At 31.9% G+C, this 22,723-nt stretch overlaps 1 protein-coding gene across 4 annotated transcripts in view; it reads right to left on the bottom strand.

The window, feature by feature from the left end:
* LOC143179147 (calcium uptake protein 3, mitochondrial-like) overlaps positions 1 to 22,723 on the bottom strand; it is a 97,952-nt gene that overhangs the window by 18,828 nt on the left and 56,401 nt on the right. For all 4 annotated transcript variants that reach the window (XM_076378214.1, XM_076378223.1, XM_076378234.1 and 1 more), the window contains 2 exons: positions 16,401 to 16,554; positions 15,262 to 15,372 (listed from right to left, as the gene is read on the bottom strand). In XM_076378214.1, coding sequence (XP_076234329.1) covers positions 15,262 to 15,372; positions 16,401 to 16,554 — 265 coding nt within the window. The remainder of the gene's footprint in view (positions 1 to 15,261; positions 15,373 to 16,400; positions 16,555 to 22,723) is intronic.

Below are 22,723 nucleotides of genomic sequence, written 5' to 3'. Positions count from 1 at the left end.
AAAATAATTGCAAAAAAATGGTTAAAAAACAATTTATTTAAAATAATAATATTTATTTAAAACTATAAAAATGACACTAACGGAGAAATAATGGATATAATGTGTTCGCTGTGTTCAATGAAGATGTAAAGATTGTGGAGCTAAAGGTGTATTATTCATGTGTCCATCATGTAAAAGGCGCAAAAATATATAAAAATCTTTATCTATTTCGAAATCGAATTTCAAATCGAAAGCTCCCGATACGTATCGATTCGAAAAATCAATTTTTCCAACAAGACTAGATATCCTCATCCCACTCTGCACGTCGTGTATTATTTTTTACACATCTGCCACGTTGTTTTTAATTAATGTTTTAAGCACTCTTGTTACGTTCTGAACAAATTTGAACAAATTTCAAAATATCGAGCGATGTGATTCAACGATGCATTTGCATTGTGGAGTTTTCCTAGTTGAGCACATACGTTATAGATTTATCAAACGCACAGGATGTTATTAGATATCAAACTGTAAATCTCTTCTCTTCTTCTTTGGAATTGTCGTCGTCAAGGTGGTCCATACCCTAAACTCTCGTCTTAGTATGAGTACTGTGTATCGCGATAAAATCGTTTACGAATTTCTTCGGCGAATACGTGGCGCGATAGTTGCGTACCGCTATGAGAATCATCTCGAGCGGATTGAAAATTGCGTCATTAAAATTATTATAACGTGGCAGTCAGTTAAGCAATAGTACCTCCATGTAAATAATCGATACATGTAATAACCAGTACAATTTCGGAACTGTTACGAATGCAATTATAAAGTCAACGTAAAATGCATATGTAAGGGAGGGACTCTTTCAACAGATGAACGTAACATACGTAGCTTGGTAACGTATAAGGTTGAGGAAAATGTTTACCAAGTTCATGCATGTATTGTGATGAAATGTTTATAGTGTCTCTCTTTCTTAGAATATTGAAAGGAAATGTAATGTTTCAGCTTTTCGGTTCTATACTATACATTCGGTGATGCGTATATAATCAGTATGAAATTGCGAACCATTAGTACTAACGAAGAATTATTCAAAATTAATTATGTATTGCATTGAAATTCGTGATTTTTCTGAAATGTATGAATATTAATTTTCTTTTGAATGACAAAGTTGTAATTGACATGAACGTATGAATGAGCACCGCGTGGGAATCTTGGTACCTGGGAGGGTGATGGACACGTAGGTGCACACATTTATTTCTTTTGAATCTGATTTGACTTGACCAATCACGGATCATCGAGCGCCGAAATCTCACTCTCATTAGCTAATGAGAAAGAACAATGCGGCTACGTCTTAATTGGAGCAGTTCGACTCTGGACGCTTCTGGACGCTTCTGGACGCTTCTGGACGCTTCTGGACGCTTCTGGATGCGCGAAGCTGCGACATTCTTCAACGAATAATCGCGAGGTGCGTACCGATCGGTCCGTGAGATGTATTAAGCAAGAGTTTGCACTAGTTAAAAGTGCAACAGACTTTCATCTCACGTAAAAATCACTTAGTTATAGCCTGTTAATAATCCATTCACTTATTACACATACATATACATGATTATTACTTTATTCATATTTGTCTCTTTAGATTTTATTATTTTTCTGATTCCAAGTTATTCTCATTTTTAATCAAAAAATGATTAAAATAAAATGAGTGTGTATAAGTGTGCATCTTCTTTCCCTGGAACAGGATTCTGAGATAGCCAAAAGAAAGAAAGAGATAGAGAACATAGTAAGATTACAAAGGAAAGTTTTTATAAATTTAAATCCAAACATTTCGTATAGACCGGACGAGTCCTTTACAATCATTGTCATCTTTCGATTATTCTTCGATTTGATTTTCTTTATTGGTTGATGTAAATTAATGGCAATAGTAATCTTAGGAAGTTATTATTAACTTTGGATTACCTAACTGAAGATTCTGTTTCTTTCACTTCACATTCTTCTCTTTTTCATAGGAAAAAGCTTTCGAAACAAAAGTTATTTCTTTCGATTATATGTATCAAATGGTAAAATACTGATCAATTGTTTAAACAATTAGAAAAAAGTTATAAACAAAAATGTTGATAACTATTAATAAAATTAGTTTTTCACATGAAAACTTAATCGTAAAAATAATTATGAAGAAGCATAATTCATGTTGTTTTTATACAGTAGCGACAAGTACCTCTTGTATGGTCGCGCCTGCGCTTTTACGTGACGGACATCCGGACATTTGTACATACTGGAGAAGAAAATCTTAAAAAAGGATGTTAAAAGTTAATGATGTGTTTATGTAATGAGTTCCTGTTGGATACGATGACATATTTCTTCTGGGATATGTTAATATAGTGTATCGACTTTCCGGGATTATCTTTAATCGAATTCTTTCTTTTTATTTCTAAATAAATGGCTCGAAATTATATTAAAAAAATAACTTGTAGCGAAATACCACAAAAATTTTTGTATAAAACTTGTGCTGCTATACATGCCGATTTACTAATATTGAAACAACATACAAAAACATAAAATTTATAAGGTGACATTATCGCGGCATAAAAAAAAAAAAAAAAAAAAAAAAGAATCCCCATGGAAAATTTGGGTAGTTAATATTCAGAACTGAAAAATGTATCAATTTACCTCAGTCTGCCCAACTTATTCTCTACTACTATTAAAACTGTAATGGTTACTTAGGCAATGTTAAATTCCAAATGTTCTTGTAATCACATTATTCTTTGATTAAAAAATTCTTCCTCACTGAGTAATAAATTTTGAAGCAAGTTGACAGTAAATTGATATCCATTTAAGGATATTAAATCTGTGAGAAAATTATCTATTGAATACAAGACCTCCCTTCAGTTTTGTTTATGACAACGCAGTAATAAAGTTCCATACTAATTTTCACGATAATCACATTAGGTTCGGTTTGACCGTAAAAAGCGATAATCGAAGATATTTAGAGTAGCCATAAATGGTATCAGACACGCCTCATAACGTTTCAGGCATCTTTTAAGAACCTCTTCTGGGTTCAAGAGAGCGCAATAATTCATGGCTTTAACGGCAACTGGTGTTAGAAGTATCTTTGTCCACCTAAATTTTCATCCGCTAAAATATTCGTTGCGAGTGTTAAGCGTTAGAGGCGACATAAATTCGATTTTATTGCATCATCAGCACTCTATGAAACATTTTCACGGTCTCAATCTACACAAAGAGCGGAAAACGATAAAAGCGAGGGCATAGAAACGGTAATTTACAATTAGAAGTTTCGATCTTCAGGATACTTTTCTTTTGTGGGATCAGTCATTTCGGATTAAGCTCTATCAAATGATTTTATTTACTACACAGCAGACGTAGGCAAACTTTATTTCAAATAGTAATTTAAAAGTAATTGTTTCAAGTAACGTTAATTGTTAATTCATAAATAATGTATTTCAATTGATTTTATGTTCTTCATTTGGTCAATCAAATAGTAAATTGAAGAACTAATTATTTGAGGAAATAACACTTAGTTTGCAATCGAAAATTTTATTTTTCAAATTATATGCAGAATAAGTATTTAATAATAGTAATAGTATTACTATTAATATTAATTATAATAATAATAGTGTTATTATTGCTGTTGTGATTAATGTTAGTCCTTGATAAATCCGATAGGTGGTGTCACACCTGATTCCATTGTGGCGACACTGACACATTCCACAGCCGAAGCGCGCCAAGATTCAAAACGCAAAGTTCACATGGGTAATCTCATCTAGAACCCAAGAAGTGTGAAGCAACTTTTCTCTTTAGCATCCCGAATATTGGCACTGGTGTTCCTGCAGCTCGGTTAAATTAGCTGCTATTTAATTTATTGTTTTTATTTATTAAATACGAAGAAAGAAATTCTTTTTTAACATAATTCATTCTGTCATTAACCGCCAATCTGTAAAAACGCGTCTCTTGTGTTTATTGTGATTATTATAAAAATTTGTAAATATAGAAGCGTAGAAGATATAATAATTCAAAGTTTATTATAGTAAATCTTATGAGTATTTACTTTTGGAAGGCTATTGATAAGGTTGGTGGCATCCTTATCGGAAGAGATCTACAAAACAAGAAAAGAAGCCACACCATGCATTCGTTGGCAGACTATCTTCACTTATGTAATCTATGTTTCTTATTCTTCTTTATTACTTATGTTCGAAAATAAGTTTTTATATTAATAATGAAAACCAAGTTTATATAAAAAATTCTGCGGTGTTCTCCTTGTCCTTAATCGAAATTCAAATATTAATAATAGCTAATATTTATTATACTAATATATCAATACCTTATTATAATAATACATAAGTGAAAACATGATAATATGATAACCATCCATAGGTAGAGTTCATATTTTTGCGATTTTGGGGAGTTGCTGGCGATTATCTGAGCGTCTCGCGAGCTCGCGACCGTCGCGCCAACATGTTAAACATTAAACACTGTATGTTACAACTTTATTTACAATTGCTACCTAGTCGCTTTCGTATTACACGTTTAGGTTGCGTGCTATCTCCGTGACAGCTGTCAGAAGATTCTCTCTCTGTCTCTTGTTGATTCTAAATGTGTCTTCTTGTGTCGTCTCTTGGTTCTTCGGCACGGCAGGCGATAACCAGGTAGCCGGTGCTCGCAACATATTATACTTACAGATTATAGTGTTATTTATCGCGGAAAAAACTTGTTTTAGCTTTTAACAAAAACAGTAGTAACAGTCAGAGTATCTATAAGCGTGCAATAACATTATTTAGTAAGAAATAGAAATGATGTAAATATATAATATAGATGTAGCGACAAAATTCAGTTAAAATTGATGCATATCATTGAACAACAATAATCTTGTTTATTCGTTGCAATCTATGAGCCAACTAAAAGCACTCACTATGAGATAGAAAGGGTTAATGTGTCCACCTTCATGTAAATTGTCTGTTTACTTCACACATTCACATATCATGATTCTCTCATTTGCGAATATTGAAAGACCATAGAATTTGGAGGAAAATCGCATACATAAAATAAAAGAAAATACTATAATAGCAGATAAAATAATAGAATGAAAACATAATACATATTTTATTCGTTTATTTTAACAGATAATTCGTGAAAAGACGTTTAAATAAAATTAACTGTTCATCTATATTTAATAAACAATGTAAAATCATGCTTATTTTATCGTTAAAAAATTGAGTAAACAGTTAACTTGAGAACTAAGTTTTGTAAAACTTATTTTATAATTTAATGGTTTCGAATTCCTTTAATTGTATTTAGCTTAGATTATTTCGCTGCTATGTTACGTTTGATCTTCATCTTTCATTGTTTATTAGTCAAAGTTGGTATCATGTCTTGAAAGAGATCAGAGACTGACACTTCTATACACAAATTAGTGGTAAAATTATATAGTCAAGGCAAATCTCTAAAGTAGATTGGAGAAATAATAAGTAGGGCCCACTCTACTGCATAGAAAATTATTAATAATTATAAATACAACGGTACATTGCATAATAAAACAGAATGTGGAAGTGAAACTGAAGAACGACATATAGTTAGACAAATTAAAATTAATTCTCGAACTAGTGTACTAAAATTAATCAAAGACGTTTCGTTAAGAATTAAACAAACAGTATCAGCGGAAACTGTCTATAGAGCACTAAGTGACAATGGCTATCATGGCAGGATAGCAAAAAGCAGTATATTTCTAAAGTCAATTAAATTAAGCAGATTGAATTTGCAAAAGAATATATAAATATATATAAATTGTGATCAAAATTTGTGGAATAATGTAATATTTTCCGATGAAGTTAAAATAAATTTTTTTCATTCAAATGGAAAAATAGTTGTATGGCAGAAACCAAATACGGAATTTGAAATATGTAATACGATTATGACAGCAAAACTCGACGGGGGTTCAATAATGTTATGGGGATGAATGGCAGCAAGCGGAGTGGGAAATATTGAATTTATTAAAACTGCTGTGGACAAAATGAAGTATCTAGATATTTTGGGGGAAAAAAAGTTAAATCTTTAGCTGAAAAACTACAAACGCCTGCAACGTATTATTTCCAACAGGACAACAATCCTAAATATTCAGTATACGATCTAAAGGAATTGTTCCTGTATAATACATCAAAATTATTAAATTTACTTCACCATAGTCACCGGATATTAATTTAATCGAGCACATGTGGCAGGAATTAAAGTCAATAATAAGTAATTGTACATTTACTAATAAAGAAGATGCGAAACTAATTTTTTATTAGCTTTTATTTTCATTTTATCTTCAAAGCTTTTTAATTTTATTGTTATCAAACTTTTGTTTTTGTCATTCCTTATTTGCCTTGTTTTTTCAATTTTCACTTCTGTTGAGTTTTTCTTTTATATACTGGTTTACCCCTTCTTCTACACTTATTCTAATTTCTAACTCTCTTATGATTAAATTGTTCTTTTTTTCTTATTTACATCTTTGTTTCTTAGTCCTTTCTAATTCCAAAATTATTTTCTCTGATCTAGTCTGTTTTTCTTTCCATTCTTTCTCTCGTTCTTTAACTTTTTCTTTTAGACTTATTACTTCTTTTATTATTTCCATCATCTCCATATTTTTTTTCTTATTAACCTTATTTCTTTGTTTATTTCGTCCATTTTATTTAATATTCTATTCAACATTGAAGGTTCACTAACCTCACTGTTGTTCTTTATTAGATTTTCCCTTTTCTTATATTCTATTTTTAGTATTTTCTGCCTGCTATCTACCGTTGCTATTCTAGAATTTAAAATGTGCTTAGGATGTCTTCCCTATGGCATATTCTCTTCCTGTTTTTCTTTACCACTCATGTCCATTTAGTTACTTTACCTCTTCTTTTTTAAGGTGAATAATCCTTTCCTAATACCTTCTTAGTTTAATCGTTTTATTATTCTTTATCTTTTCTAATTCCTTTTTTCGCTTTTCTTACTTTATCTCTCCTCTATACCCTCTTAATTTAATTTATTTTTCTCTTATTAAGCTCACTCTACGCAAAAACACTTGATCACGGTTTTGTTCCAACTGGAAGTCACAAAAATTTATTTAAGAGGATTCATCGTTCTTAATTAAAATAAAACGTGAAGCACGTAAATACGCTGAAAAGTTTCCGAAGTGAAAATTTCCAAGAATAATCCATTCTACATGAAGACGGATAAAAATCATTACACTCAGAGTGCTCTCCTTTCTTTATACAGATATTCCAATTTCAACTAAATGTCAGGTATCGGGGGAAGAAATTGATCGATTTGATCGAATTGATCAATATGTTAATATATATTTAGTAATGAATATAGCGATATACGTATATCCATGTATTTCGAATTTTAATACACGGTACACGTACATCTACTACTCGTTTTGGAATCTGTGTATCCGTGTATTTCAGGATACGTGTACCTGCGTAGATCTGGATCCGCGTATCCGTATAGTACAGTCCGTGTATTACACGGATTCAACACGGATATTTTAAATTCATGTGTACACGTGTATTTTCAATACACTGAATTGAAATGGGGATCTCTAGTATTTTCAAAAAGACGCAAGTCCTGCTTCGTTGCTCTGCGTCAATTTGTCACAAATATGTCACCTAGTTGCTACGTTGGTATGCCTTTCATTGTTTTCACAACTGAAAGTTGGGAATTATCCTTGTTACTATAACGTGCGGCAGCAAAAAAACGCTCATCTGTAGCATGACTAGTTGTCCAAATTTGGCATCCTTCATTATAAAAATAACAGATTAAGTAAGTCTTAAACTGGCACTTTAGTTTTAACTTAATTTGATGAATAGTGACGATGTCAGTGTCGATTGCTGGGTACATTACTCTATAAATCATTTTCTTGTTACGTTTGATACATTTGAAAAGTCGCTTGAAAGTTATATCGTAGGTGGATAATTTGCGTGTGAAATTTGACTCATACAGTTTTATGGCTCACTTCATTATACAGAACTATCCACTGCACGTTTCTGCAATAAGGAAGTAAGTAGTCCGGTTACGCTTCAAATAGACTTACATACAAGACAAACCAATATCTATAACGCCTTGTTTCGCATTTTGTCTCTAGTGTTTCGTATTGGTGTGCCATAATCATAACAAATGTCTATAAAGAAGAGTAGATCAAGTTGAGCTCGTATATTCGAGCATGAAATTCTGGCTCGGAGGGCTCACGTAGACGCGAGGGTCGCGTCTAAAAGAAAAAGAGAAAGTGGGAACAGAGAATCGACGAAGCTCGTTTATTAAAGGCAAGTGTGAAACTGGCTCCGTGTGCGACTATTTGCATTTCCATTAGAGCGACAAATGTACGATGAACGCGCAAAAAGTTAAGGAGAGGTCCGACGACCCGCAAAGAAGACTCGTTAACGATGCGGCACCGTTGTTTTGATCCTGTTGTGGGTGGTGGGATTAATCGCTTCGTTCCAGATATTTTCAGGCTGCATGCCCCTGAGAATCTTATAATATTGGAAAATAGATTGAAAATTTGAAGGAAGTGTAGCAAATGTTTTAATTTTTCTCATTAAATAACTATGTTAAATAATGTTATATGTTCGAACTTAATAAATTTAAAACATTAGTAGAATATTCAACGTTTAATGGTTAACTATGTTCGAAAGAATCATGACAACAAATCATACTTTATTAACTAAAAGATCGAAGAAGAGTCCACCAAAAGTTTAGTTCACTTTTAGATTGAAAAACAGTACACTTACATGTGACATCCTAGCAGAAAAACTAATTTCATGTTATGTAATGAAATCAATGCCACAAATTGGAAATTCTTAATTTTCGAGAATATATTGCGCTCTGCTGGTATACAAGGTGTACAGAATAAAGGTATACATATACATACGACTTTTTGTCTGCTTCAAACAACTTGGCAGAAAAATTTGATACATAAAATGAATTAGTATTTTGTCGCCTATAAATTACAATGATTCACATTTTCGAAAGATTTTTTTATTATTATAAAGAAAATGGGAGATCATTTTTTTAAATGGCACTATACAGGGTATAACATGTATACGTTTCAATATTTTAAGGGGTAATAGGGGACCTTAAACGGGTCACAAAATGTCTCATAACAGAGATCCTGATCTGCTTCCATTTTACAGTAATAATAATTCTAAATTAATATGTTTATACGGTAAACTACGAGTCGGAGGATTTTGTAATTTTGCAGATATATTAAGAAGAAGCAATAGAAGACAAAAATCTAAATATATTTTATTATATCTTTTACAGTTCAATTTTTATAAAGCTTTAAAGATCAAAAATGCTTGCGGAAAAGAACGTAGGTAACACATAGATGTAGTGTAATCTAAAAGACTGCCGGCAGTCAGCTGTTTGAAATCGACCCAATGATCGACAGAGCAGGGACCGTTTAAAATTGGAGTCCCATTGAAGGACTTGTGTCTATGAAGATCTTAAGACGTGCTCAGAGCCTTCCGAAACAAATACAACTTTCTCAAACAAACGAATTTTGTAGGTCAACGGACTCTTTCAATGTATTTGTCTGATCAATATGTAGGAACTACTCTCCATTTCAGAACTTTTTTCTTTTATTACTGCATATTTACAATCTGCCCTTTAAGGACAATAATTAAATATGTTGTGGGGAAATGACGTGGGGAGAGATGTCATTCATCGATGATACTCCTATAATTTCCATGGTTAGTCGTCTTTGTCTTCTTCAATCTGTAGTAGGTTGATTGGCCACTGCCTCTTTAACCTTCTTGTTACCTTTGGAAGATTGATGGTTTCAGCAACCAGTTTATTTTCGTGATCCATAAGACTTTGGTGGTAGAGTGATGATAGTCTACGTATTTCTTCAGTTACGAATGGGATATTGAGATCATTGTGTATGGTGAAGTTTGAAACGTATCAGGGCGAGTTAGTTATTGTGCGTAATGTTTTTGACTACAGTCTTTGTATGGTTTTTATGTTTGTGGGTTTAGTACAACCTCATAATTGTATCCCGTAGGACAATATAGGTTTTATAATACATTTCTAAAGTAGAACTTTGTTGTTTAGGGAAAGTTTAGATTTACGACCCAGTAGCCAAGACATTTTTTGTAGCTTTAAGTTTATTGTTGTCGTTTTGTTTTGACGTGCTTCTGCCATGTTAGTTTTTGGTCAAGGTATAAACCCAGGTATTTTACTTTGGTTTGAACTGGTATATTAGTGTGTTGTGGATGGAGACTTGTGAATAATTTATGCGTTTCGTTGTGGAAGTGATTTGTGCTGACTTTGTTTGGTTTATTTTAATTTTCCATTTGGTAAACCACTGTTGTAAAAGGGCTAAGTGATGTTGGAGTTGTTTTGATGCCAATTCTGCGTTGCTATTTACTGCTAATAGGGCTGTATCATCTACAAAGGTTGCAATTGTAGTATCTTCTGTCGTAGGTAGGTCTGCTGTGAATAGTAGGTATAATAGGGTCTTAGCACGCTTCTTTGAGGTACGCCTGATTGTACTTTGTAATAATCCGAGTGTGAATTATTGTGATTTACTTGGAAGAATCTATCAGTGATGTATGATTTTAACAGCATGTAGTATGGGCTGGGGAAATTTTTCTTAATTTTGTGTAAGAGTCCTTTATGCCAGACTTTGTCGAAAGCTTGGGCAACATCGAGGAATACGGCTGTGCATAGTGTCTTCTGCTCCAGGCTAGCTACGATTTTATTTACTATTCTATTCGTTTGCTGTAGAGTAGAGTGTCTTTGCCGAAATCCGAATTAATAATCAGGGATGATAATTGATATATCTAAATCCTCTCTGATTCTTTTTAACAGCAGTCTTTCGAATAATTTTGAAGGCATGGGTAACAGACTAATCGGACGATATGAGCTTACTTCGTTGATTTGTTTACCAGGTTTATGTATCATTATGATTTGGGCGAATTTCCATATTAGCGGGTAGTATGACATTCTGAGCATGCTATTGTAAATAGTTGTTAGTAATACTATTGCGTTTTTTGGCAGTTGCTTAAGTATTGTTCCGGTGATTAGATCGTAGCCGGGAGTCTTTAGTGGTTTTATTTTTTTTTATTTCCTGTATTACTTCCCTAGGCGTGAAATGTTTTATTGGTAACGACATTTGGAGTGGTGCTTTAAGGAATCTATCTATTTCATTATCGGAGTTGGTATTTGATGATGACGTAAATACCTGTTCAAGGTGTTTGACAAAACGGCGGCTTTTTCGATATCACTTTTTGCCCAGCTGTTGTCTCTCTTCCTCAGCGGTGGCATCCATATTTGTGGTCTTTTAAATTTTTTGGTGGCCTTCCAGATTGTGTGGTCGCTTTTCGATAGAGTAGTGATGTAGTGTTCGAAACTTTGGTTTCGTATATTTGTTAGCGCTTTATGTAGTTTCCGTCTTAACTTGTTGTAAACATGCCTGTCGTCCCTATTTTGCGTTCTTTGCCATTTCTTTCGTGCTCTTCTTTTTGCTGTTACTAGCTCGCGTATGTGTTGTGGTATATTTTGATTTCGATTTTCTTTTGGTGCAGTTGGAATAGGTGTTGAGTACCATGCTGCTTCTTGTATTAGGGTGGCGAAGTATTACGTTGCATTGTCTACCTCATTGGGTTCTTTTAATCTAATATTGAGATTTATATGTTCAGCTATATATGCACGAAATTTGTCCCAATTTGTTTTGGTTGTGATAAGTTTTGGTATGACTGGTTTGCTTATTACTTGAGTACTTAAGGTTGCAAGAACTGGAGAATGGTCCGATGATAGTTCAAAGTTGGATTCAGCTTGAGAGTAGGTTGGATTAATTCCTCTGAAAATAAAGAGTCTAGCAGATCCGATATCTTGGAGAAATCCGTTGGCCAGTAGGTTGGTTTGCCGGTAGTAATGTATTTGCAGTTTAGCTCAGTTATGGCCCCAAAGAAGCATTCAAAAGATATCAATAAACTTCCCAAAAGTACCTTCAAAAAATATTAATTTACAAAAATGAAACCCAACAAATATTAAACTTCAAAAAAATATAATGAATAGATACACTAGAAAATATTGATTTAACAATTTGACAGTGTGTTCCATAACTCGTTAATTAGAAAATCGTAGTAAAACAATATTTTAAATAGATTCACAAATAATGGATATATGTGAAAATCAGAAAAACTAAACCTAAGTTGTACTTGGCGGATCCATCATGTATAATCATTTATATGTACACTTTATGACCTTAAATCTTATTTGTGAAGGTTACATGTTTTTAGAGTTTAATATCTTTTGGATAATTGTTTGGAGGGCTTTTGATATCGTTTAGAGGTGCTTGTTGAAGTTCATTTTTATGGGTTAATATTTTTAGGTGGACTTCATATTGTTTGGAGTTTATATATATCCTCAGTTTTATTTGTTATACCAATTTCGAATGTATATGATTTTGATATATTTTCACATGTATCCGTTATTTGTGAATCCATTTAAAATATTAATATTTTATCGTGATTTTCCAATTAACGCCTTGTGAAGCACACTGTACAAACGGAGCAACTATGTACTTTTGAATTCAGTACATTTTTCGAATGAAATGGTAATAAACATTTTCTGGAGTGTTCTTTTATTACATTTTCTGGAGTGTTCTTTTATTACATTTTTTTGAAGTTTAATATTTGTTTTGTTTCATTTTTGTGGATTAATATTTTTTGAAGGTACTTTTGAGGTTTATTAATTTGGGTACTTTTTCGGGGAAATAATATTTTTTGAATGTTCCTTTAGAGGACTTAATCTTTTTGGAGATTTTCTGTGGGATTAACATCTTTTGGACGGTTTTTTGGGTGGATTAACTTTGCTGGAGATTTTTTGTGGATTAATTTTTTTGTATATTTTTCCAAACCCAAGAGTCCAAACCCAACTCAACTACTTAGTGTTTTTATATTTTACATGTTTTTCAGGGGGGATTTGATTTATTTTTCGTATTAATATGTAGAAAATTATTATTTCTATACAATATAGCGTGTCCGCGTGTCTTTTTATTACTAATTATACGTATGTATCGTGATTTCTGAGTCTACTGTGATATGTTTTCTAAGATAAATATATACGCGTCTTTGGCACTTCGTGATCAACACATCTGACAAATGTTGGTCATCAGCATGTGTCCATGTAGAATTTTTTTACCTTAGGAGACAAGTATAATGTCCTATATGAATAGAATTACCATGTTGAAGTGTAGCATTATTAACTTTGTACGTCTTCGAAGCCATTTGCAATGTCGTAGTAGACACAGCTTTGATGTTATATTTATTAATTTTTGAAACGATTATTAATACCTAATTACTTAGAAGTAATATCTCCTCCAAAATTTAACATTGTATCTGTTCACTTTTTATTGTGTAAGAACTTCCTCTGTGTTAGGGCATCTTATTACAAGAGCTCTCGATTGTTTTATTTATTGCTTTTGTTCTTTTTTTATTACTATTCTTATATATATTAACTTTTATTATTAAACTCTTCGTTCAAAACTTGACGGATTTTAACAGCTTCCTACCTACATAGCTGAAGCTCATTAGCGGAAAAATATGAAAGCCAGAAAGCCACCTAGCGGCAAAAATGTAAAAGTCAGAAAAAAGTATCCCTGTCATATCAAACGAAACTGAACATGTTAAATTACTCCTTCACGTAAAATTAATATCTCGATATCTCAGCTCTTCTCACCTGAATGTACATGTGTGAGAGCTCATTTTACGCGCACGGTGATACTTAATAATGTGGCAATCGTTAAAATCCATTATACACTGCATCAAAAGGATAAATCGCTATCAAAATGTTCGGATATTTTAGTCTCATAAAAGATACACTGCTAGTGTCACACGCCATTCAACTATTTGGCGTCAGACGTTGCCGCGTCTCCTGATGACTGCCCTTTGTGCATTATGACTTTTCCCTTACTTTCTACCTAAGTTAGTCGCGTTTCCGATACTCAAACAGCACATTCGTCTTCTAATATTTATTTTTTGATACAAACATAAATACATATGTAATGTGTCTGTGTTGTTACTTAAAACAACGTCCAACTTTTTCATTAGAATTTTTCTTAATCGTGATTCTCTATGTATTACTTCACTATTAACTAAAGCAATTGAAGTGGCAGTTATAGGACCACTGACGGTAATTGGGACATCTACTCTAATGAGATATTGAGTGAAGATTGTTTCAAATACTTCCTGTTGACATCTATCCATGAAATACAAAATTACTTTTTACTTAACCGAAGACAAATGGAAAAACGGTGATTCCACATGAAAAGATACGGAAATATACAATAAACTTTCTTGATATTAAGCTTCGTTTTTGAGAAGATTGAGTTGGAATTATAATTGACTGAAGTGTATGGAAATACAGTTTTGGGTGCTTAAAGGGTACACTCTCGGTCTGAACACTGATTGCCTCTACAGTACGCTAGAAGCAGACCTGTCAGGAAAGTGTTTGCTAGACGTATTCCCCCTTTCCTGTTTTCCCCTCAAATGTCAAAAGGTCGATTCGCATATATTCGTTGCCAATCAGTCCATGCTATCCCGCCGCGTTGGAAAAAATATCGTTCCCTTGTTTTTAAATGAAGCAGTTCACACTTGGTCCGTGTATCCTCTACTTTCACATTTTTAAGTTGAATTTTCAAGAAGGTGTTTCCATACTAAGAAACAGATGAAAGATAGTTTTTGTCCAATAAACTGTAAAAATTCAAATTGTTTCAGCGGTTTTAAAAAGTACAGTTTTTTGCAAAAACTTTCACATATACTTTTTACAATCAGTATCAAAACGTCTTCTTGGAATTTTAACATAGAGATGTCAAACTAGAAGATTTACCATTTAATATGACTTCAGGAAGGTGAATGTACGATTTCTTTTTACAAAGTGACAGTAATTCAAGGATGGATAAAGGTTCAGTCTAATATTTGATCAATTTGAAAAAGAAATTATTAACAAAATAATTAGTAAGTACGGACGGATATATGCGAATCGACCTTAAAATTGTAGTTCGGTATACTAGTACTCGGTCAAAATTCAAAGTCAACTTTTTTGAAAACAAAACATGATAAAAAGAACTTTATTCTACGTTTCCGTCTTATTTTTTCATGTGGAATCACCTCCTGTTTGCTCGTTTTGGGACTCCCTGTATATATTTTTTCAAATATCTTGAAACTATTACAAGTAGGAAAAAAGTTCAATCTTAAGTTGTGTGTTTACTTCCATGAAAGATGAAAGTGATATTTTTGAACTGTTACTCACCTTTATCTCGGAGGTTTCTGAACATATGTGGACTTCCATGGTGCAGTAAAGGGATACTATTTCTCATCACCTCCAGCTCCTTGTCAGTTAACACCCGTCTCTTCAGTCTCGCTATAACATCACCGAAATTTGTTTACGTTATCTCTGTGGAAGTAATTCATCAGGGGTCCGTCATTTCATTGCATCGTCTTTGCTAGTTTGCACAAGCGACTTTGCTTCAAAGAACCGAAAAAGACCTCTCTAGAACTATTCATTTCGAATTTTTATGTAGCACATATGGTAATCAAGTGTACGGTAATTTTTGTACACAGAAGCCATATTTTGTTTATTGAGTCTATCGATATTTTATCGATAATTGTACCATTAATTACATCTCTAAAATCCCCTAGATTATTGTCTATGGGATTATATATATAAAGTGTACTCACATCCTTTACATTTTGTATAAGATGTAAACCAACAAATAAGTTTGAATTGCAAAGAAATTATTAAAGGGCACCTGAAGTCGGTAATAAAAACTATTAAAAAGCTTTGTACTAGATACTTAAAATATAATGGAAAGGCGTCTGAACACTTTTATACAAAGATATCTTTTCAGAATATTTTGTAAATTTATCATTTATCGATGATATTAGCCTAATACTTTTTTTTATGTAAAACGATGACAGGAATCGAAAAAGGAAAATTTGCATTTACAAAAAAATAGTGCAATTGCAAAATACACATGCATTATTACACTTGTGAAGAAATATGAAAAATATGGGCGTGAGTATGTAGTTGACTAGGAACCATTCAACTTTTTCCTGTAATAATTTTTTCTAACTCCAACTGAAAAAAAGATATAACTTATTACAATTGTATGAATCACCCTCTACAGTATCCAAACAAATAGTAACGTAAATTTTTTTGATTAATGAAGTCCTTTCCATAATTAATACAATTTTTATTCGAAACATAATGCTGCTACGTGCGCAGAAGGCTATTTGTTTTCTGAACTTCCATTCATACTCTTTCGACGTTGTAAAGAGATACGTCATATTCGTGCTTAAAATTACGAGAGCATTTCTTGTCTAACGTAAAAGCAAACTATTATCGCTGACATCGCTATTGCTGTCTGTGTAAATTTATTTAATACTCACGTCTGGGTTCAGGTTCAACAACACTGTCGAGGAAGTCCTGAGGCGTCATGTAGAGTTGTCCATCATATTCGACTGATGCAAATTTGATAAATCTCCTTTCTCTCATCGTCAGCTTTACTGCCTTTTGTGTCTCATCGTCGCGCTTTCCAAGAGACTGCAAACATATGTGCCCATAATTATGAAAGTGGTCTAAGTCAAAATTTAAAAAAACTGAGTTTATCAGTTATTTCACATCACATTATTTTAAACTAAATTTATTCAATGTAATTTTTACGATATCGTCAAAAATGAACCATTAGATAGTGGTTGTAATTTCAACATTATATGGTATTCATTTAGTGTTAATTATGAAAGTGGTCTAAGTCAAAAATTTAAAGAAATTATATAAACATCACTTGAAAATGGCGCGTGGTCATTTCAAAAATGTTTAAATCGCGTAGAATATAATGAAAGAAAATCTAATTTTGATAATTTCTGGAAACTAAAGGATTTTGAAACCCAGAATCTATATCTGTGTACTACAGTTCATCAACGATTAATAAAACAAAGGCGGCCCAGAACTTTTGAAAGACCTATGAGAAAATGCAGCTACAAGTATTTTCTGCAAAAAATAATAAGTCGCAAGTGTCGGCTTGCAGAAACTTCAATGGATGAGATTCTTTTGAAAAATGAACTTTATAAAATGTTCTATAAAACTTCTTTAGATGATTCTAAATTCCACGTTTTGGATCTTTCACCTAAAAAAGGAAGATCAAAAACATACGAAAATATTAAATTACTTCCATTATACACCACCACTAGACTAGTAACGGAAGAAAAACATAAAGATATTATGTGTTTACTACCATACATCCCTCCAGTTTTTCAGGAACATTTTAAGAATCTTAAAAACCCGAAATGATAAAAATGGATTACTTTTTAAAAATAATTAATAAATGTTCAAGAATTATTTCATTAAAGTTATTGTTTCAAATAAAACTCATAGCTCTTTATTGCTTTAAGTCATTTATAGGACATTCAGTTAATTTTGAAAATGGTTTAAGTCAGTCCAAAACTTTATAAACATTTTCGTATGAAATTCACACAAAATTTCATATTCATAATAAATTTCCATTAATCAAGACTAATAAAATTATAAATTAAAATGTCGCATAATGTAAAAATATTTTTTATTTTATTCAAATGCAATTCATTAAATATCTCGAAACAAGAAATATAATTGGATCGTTTATTTTGAAAGTGGTGTAAGTCCATTTTCTCTTGTTTCGAGAAAATTAAAGGTTAACATATCTGTTAATTAAAAAATTTAGGCAAATTATATGAAGTCTGGCAATGTTTCTACTGTTTTATCAATATGTAATTGGGTTATATAAATTTGTTTTAGGCGTATTTTACTAAACTGATGTATACTTACGGGCTGCAAATGGACTTACACCACTTTCAAAATTAGACAATTGTAAAAATCGTTTAATTTCAATTTCGAAAAATCAAATATCACTTAAAATATACTTCATATTAATCCAATTTTGTTTACAAATAATGACACGATATAAAATAAAAGTAGTATTTTAAATTTTAGACTCTAATTACATTGTTAAAATTACAAGATATTGATAGTATTTACTTATGCTCTGCATGTGGCAGTGTTTCGAAATATGCATGATGCACCGGATGTATATAAGGTAATAATTGCTTGATGTCTTTATATTTTTTATAAGTAATAGGCCTGGCATCTTGGTACAAAGGCGCCAGGGCGATTTTTCCAAATTTTAGCGGTCTTTCAGGACGTGTAGATAATAAATTTATAGTTTTAAATTCTTTGTTCTCCATCGATGTTTTATATAAAATAGTGTATGGTGCACTTTTGAGAAACCTCATCCAACATATTTGCAACCAATTTACCTGTTTTCCATTAGTGTTTTTTCTTATTTGTTTTTTAATTGCATTTTGAAGATTTTTTATTGAAACGAAATTCTCTCGTTTCATTTCATGTAAAATGAATTTATCATGTTTTCAACATGATACATGATACATGTTACTGATCGGCAATTATCTGCTAAGCCAGCTACCTCTGTTAATTGGACTTACACCACTTTCATGATCAATGATTATGGAATTTCATTTACCGACCAATTTTAAATTGTACAGAACATGGAAATTTTTTAAGAAATTAAAGACGGACATAAAAAATTTACATTAAATTAAGCATGAATTACGTGATATCTCATTTTTTTCAAAAATGGACTTACATCACTTTCAAAATAAACGGTCCATTATATGACTTAGACCAGTTTCATAATTATGGGCACATATTTAACATCATATTAAAAATGCTAAAAAGCATTACAATAACTAAAATAGCAGCAGAAAATAATAAACAAAAGACACTAACTTCGAAAAAGGAAGCAATAGAATCTAGCAATGAGAATGAGGCAGAACAGAACATAACAATAGTATTTAATAGAATGATGGATAAGATGGATTCTATGTCTGAAGAAATTCAAACAGTGAAAGAGGAAATGGAAGAAACAAGGAGGAAATACATGGAGATAATAAACTTAATAAAAGAGGTAGCAGTAATTAAAGAGGAAATGGAACGGAAAGAGTCAAAATGGGCAGAGGAAAGGAAAAGTCTGGAGGAGATGATTAAATCCCTAGAAGTAATAGAAAACAAAAGAAGAAACGTGCAACGTCATCATTAAACGTTTAAACGTAGGAACAAAAACAGAGGAAATAGAAAAGTTGATGAGAGAGAACTTCATATTTGCTCTCAAAATTGTTATCGCTTCAAATAGGTCGTCAAAAAGACACCCATACAGAAAATTTGAGAAATTTTTTGAATAAAGAATAAAAGAACAAATAAAAAATTGTTTTATTTGAGAGGTGCATAAAAAAATAATCTAAAGAAATATTTGTGTGTTCACATAAACTAACACATGATTCTTTCAAATAAAATTTAGTCAAACAAGATAATATAGATATTATTTTAATAATTATTTGTTAAACAGTATTTCGATAAACTAGAATCCTTCTATCCTTTTTCTGTGTATTGTGGACCTTATTATTCTGCATTGGACAGTATTCGGTAACTATATATATATTTTCTTAATCAAGTAATATTTTTATCGAATCATCAATCGATTGACTATAAACTATTACAGAAGAAAATTCTTTCAAAGATTTCAAAGCTTCTTCTTGAGAGGATTCTTTTAATTTTTTTTTCAAATGCAAATATATATTTTGATCTTCTATTGAACTGACACTACTTACAGTACTCTCATAGTTAGAAAAAAGAAGCAATAATGAGAAGCATAAGAAGGATATAGATCTCCACTTGCTTTTTATTCATTAACTTTTTGAACTGTAAACTTCTTATGTAACAATTGCTGTGACCCTGGGTTCTTGAACAATTTTCGACATAACATAGAAAACAGTAATGTTTATTTGTTTATTTCATTGCAAATAATATAATGGATAAATGACGAGGTCAGTAAACCAACCATTCGAGTATATGCGTCATTTTTTCAGTCTGGTTTACCAATATATACGGTTCAAAGGGTTAAATCTTATCAACTAATTTTTAGAGAAAAAGACTTTAATTTGATTTATTACCTCTTCATTGTTTTTAAGATTTTTATAATATTTTCTTATGATTGCTAATATTTTTTGAATTTATAAAAATATGTTTCCATATTAAAATTGTTTAATTTATAAATATTACTTATATCGGTTTTGTAAATCAAGTAAAATGATTTACTTTATGTATTATTATATAATGTTAGTTCTATATTAGAATTAGTGGTGTCGACATAGGTTTATTGTCTAGGAAACCCACCAAAGATCCACCAAAAGATTACTTAAAAAGAACTCCTGTAACTGGCATCTTTGAACAAAAAGTTACATTTTGCTTTTTATTGCTACCTCAGGAACTTTGTTAATGTCACGCTTATGGTGAATTCGCAAATATGTAGCGTGAAATTCACCATTTTCTGTATCCTGTGCAGTTTATAATATCGAGATTAAAATGACTTTGCAAGTATGAAATATCGATAGAATATAATGTTTTCCTTAAGAAGAAATCTAGTTTTATATATTTATATCTTTTTTTATTAAGAAAGTTACTTTAAGAAAGATGGTCTTGTACATATGTATATTTGTAGATAGTTTCCAATATAATTCATGATAATTTTCCGTTTTATATTAATTGTTTTTCAACTTAGAGGCTTTACATTTCTATTACAAATCAATTATAAGAATGTGATATACGTAGTAATGCCGATTCTTCTTGAAGAAATCGTTTTTTAAATCAATACGAATTGAAAGTTACAAAATTAAATCGCTAAAAAATTGGCCGCAAAAGAATCGATTTTCAGTTCCAATAAAGAACTGCATAGGTAAACAAACCCATGAAGAAAGTAATACAATTTAAAAAAGGTGGCTTTTCAGGAGAAGAGAAAAACTATTTGCGAAGACTGGACACGATTAATTACTAGACAAAATAATATTATCCAGAAAATTAAATTTTAGGAAACAAACCAAGGTGAAATAAATTGGTGTAGCTAATTCCATTTATACCTAAAATCAAATTTTCTTCCATGTGATTCAATATAAAAGTAAGAACGGTTAAAAAGTTTTTCGAAATAAAAAATGAAAATTGTATTTTTTGAAGAAAAATCCATCCGGCTCTGTAAGGAAAAAAATCGATTCATGATGAAACCGGGTAACGAAATGTCGATATAAAAAGCGATCCACTTCTGTAAAAAAATCTACTTTTTGAAAAAATGATCTAAGATCGACATCCCTAGATACAGGTATAGCATACAATAAAAAACATGTAATTTTAGTATACCCATATATTAATACGATATGCAAATTAGAAATTAATAAAAAATGTTTTCACTATTTGGTACATGTACATTGTTCGTTTAGTTATACATACCTAAATATCGTTTCAGTCTTTGGAGTATTTGTAAGTATATATTTCCTACCTACTTTACTAATAATAAAGCTGTAATATAATATTAAACTTGCCTAGTGTACGTACTAGGTTTATAAGAATTCAGTGATATTTCAATTGTGTTGGATTCAAAGTATTAAACGGCGCAGGATACAATACCCAAACAAGTTTGTTTTAAGATCGGCAACTTACGTGATAAAGTTTCGTTCAAATTAGCCAAGTTACTTGAATTCAAGCTACTTGTATCCATGTAGTTTGATGTCAAGATGATGTTCACACAATTCAAGTTATCCTATAAAAATAATAAAAATGGCGTCCAAAGAAATGATGTGTAGAGGTTACTTGATTATGAATTTTTCAAACGAAAGATGTACTTTTGATAACTACCTTGATTTGCTTGAAATTTGCCCTATAGTGGAGTGAAATAAAATCAATGTGTATTTCAAGGCAAGGAAAAGTTGAATGGACGTTAACTTCATTTGACGCTTGAAAGGATATCGCAAGTCAAGTAAAATAACATGCTCACATTTGTCAAATTGGCCCAAAACACTTGCATTCAAGCCACTTCAATTCAAGTAACTTGACTAATCTGAACAAGGCTTAAGGATACTTTAAAACTTTAAACCCAATCATTGTACCAGTATCTTTTATGGATATTTAAGGACATTTTACACCGGACTTAAAGTGTTAAAGACCCAACGCTATCAATGCAAAATATTCCTAGAGAAAATGGCAACGAAATATTCCTAGCAACAGCGAAGCAAAAGTAACAAATTTCGCATAGCTGTTTGTGCACTAAAAATATGATACGGATTTTTCGTTATCTCTGCGAATATTTAAGTGTGAGCTATATTTACAGTACCGAACTGAATAAACAGTAGATCAAAAGAAGAAGAGTCGAAAAAGTGGAGGAGCAGAGTCACGAGAGATTAAAAGACGGTGGTGATGAGGACATGCAGTCATCTGTGTTGTTGTAAGCGCTGGATTTCTGAGTGTGTATCGATACTCATCAACGAATCGTTCATGACTTCGTTTCGAGTTTTTCTACGTCTCTTTACGGTGTTTGTTTCTCTGAGCAGTCTCAGGGTACATGTCACGTTACACAAGTGAACTGCCTTAAAATCTAATAGAGTTCCATGTGCCGTGCTGCACGCGTAAGTATTACACGCGTCGTTATGCCTTAGCCACGCGAGAATTGAAAGGTTTAGGAAATTCGTGCCTTACTGCACATTGCCTGAGGACTGCACACTGTTGTGCTATCTTGTGCTTTACAGCTCAATAATACTGTCGGAGACTGCCTCGCTGGGGGGCACAGTTTGACGTGATAGTCTCGCTGGGACGTGTAGTCAGCGAGCAATCCTCAATT

Source organism: Calliopsis andreniformis, chromosome 1, assembly GCF_051401765.1.
Source record: "Calliopsis andreniformis isolate RMS-2024a chromosome 1, iyCalAndr_principal, whole genome shotgun sequence".
In the NCBI taxonomy this organism is placed as follows: Eukaryota; Metazoa; Arthropoda; class Insecta; order Hymenoptera; family Andrenidae; genus Calliopsis; species Calliopsis andreniformis.
Note: the sequence above shows the minus strand (reverse complement) of the source record. Positions and strands in the feature narration are given on the sequence as shown.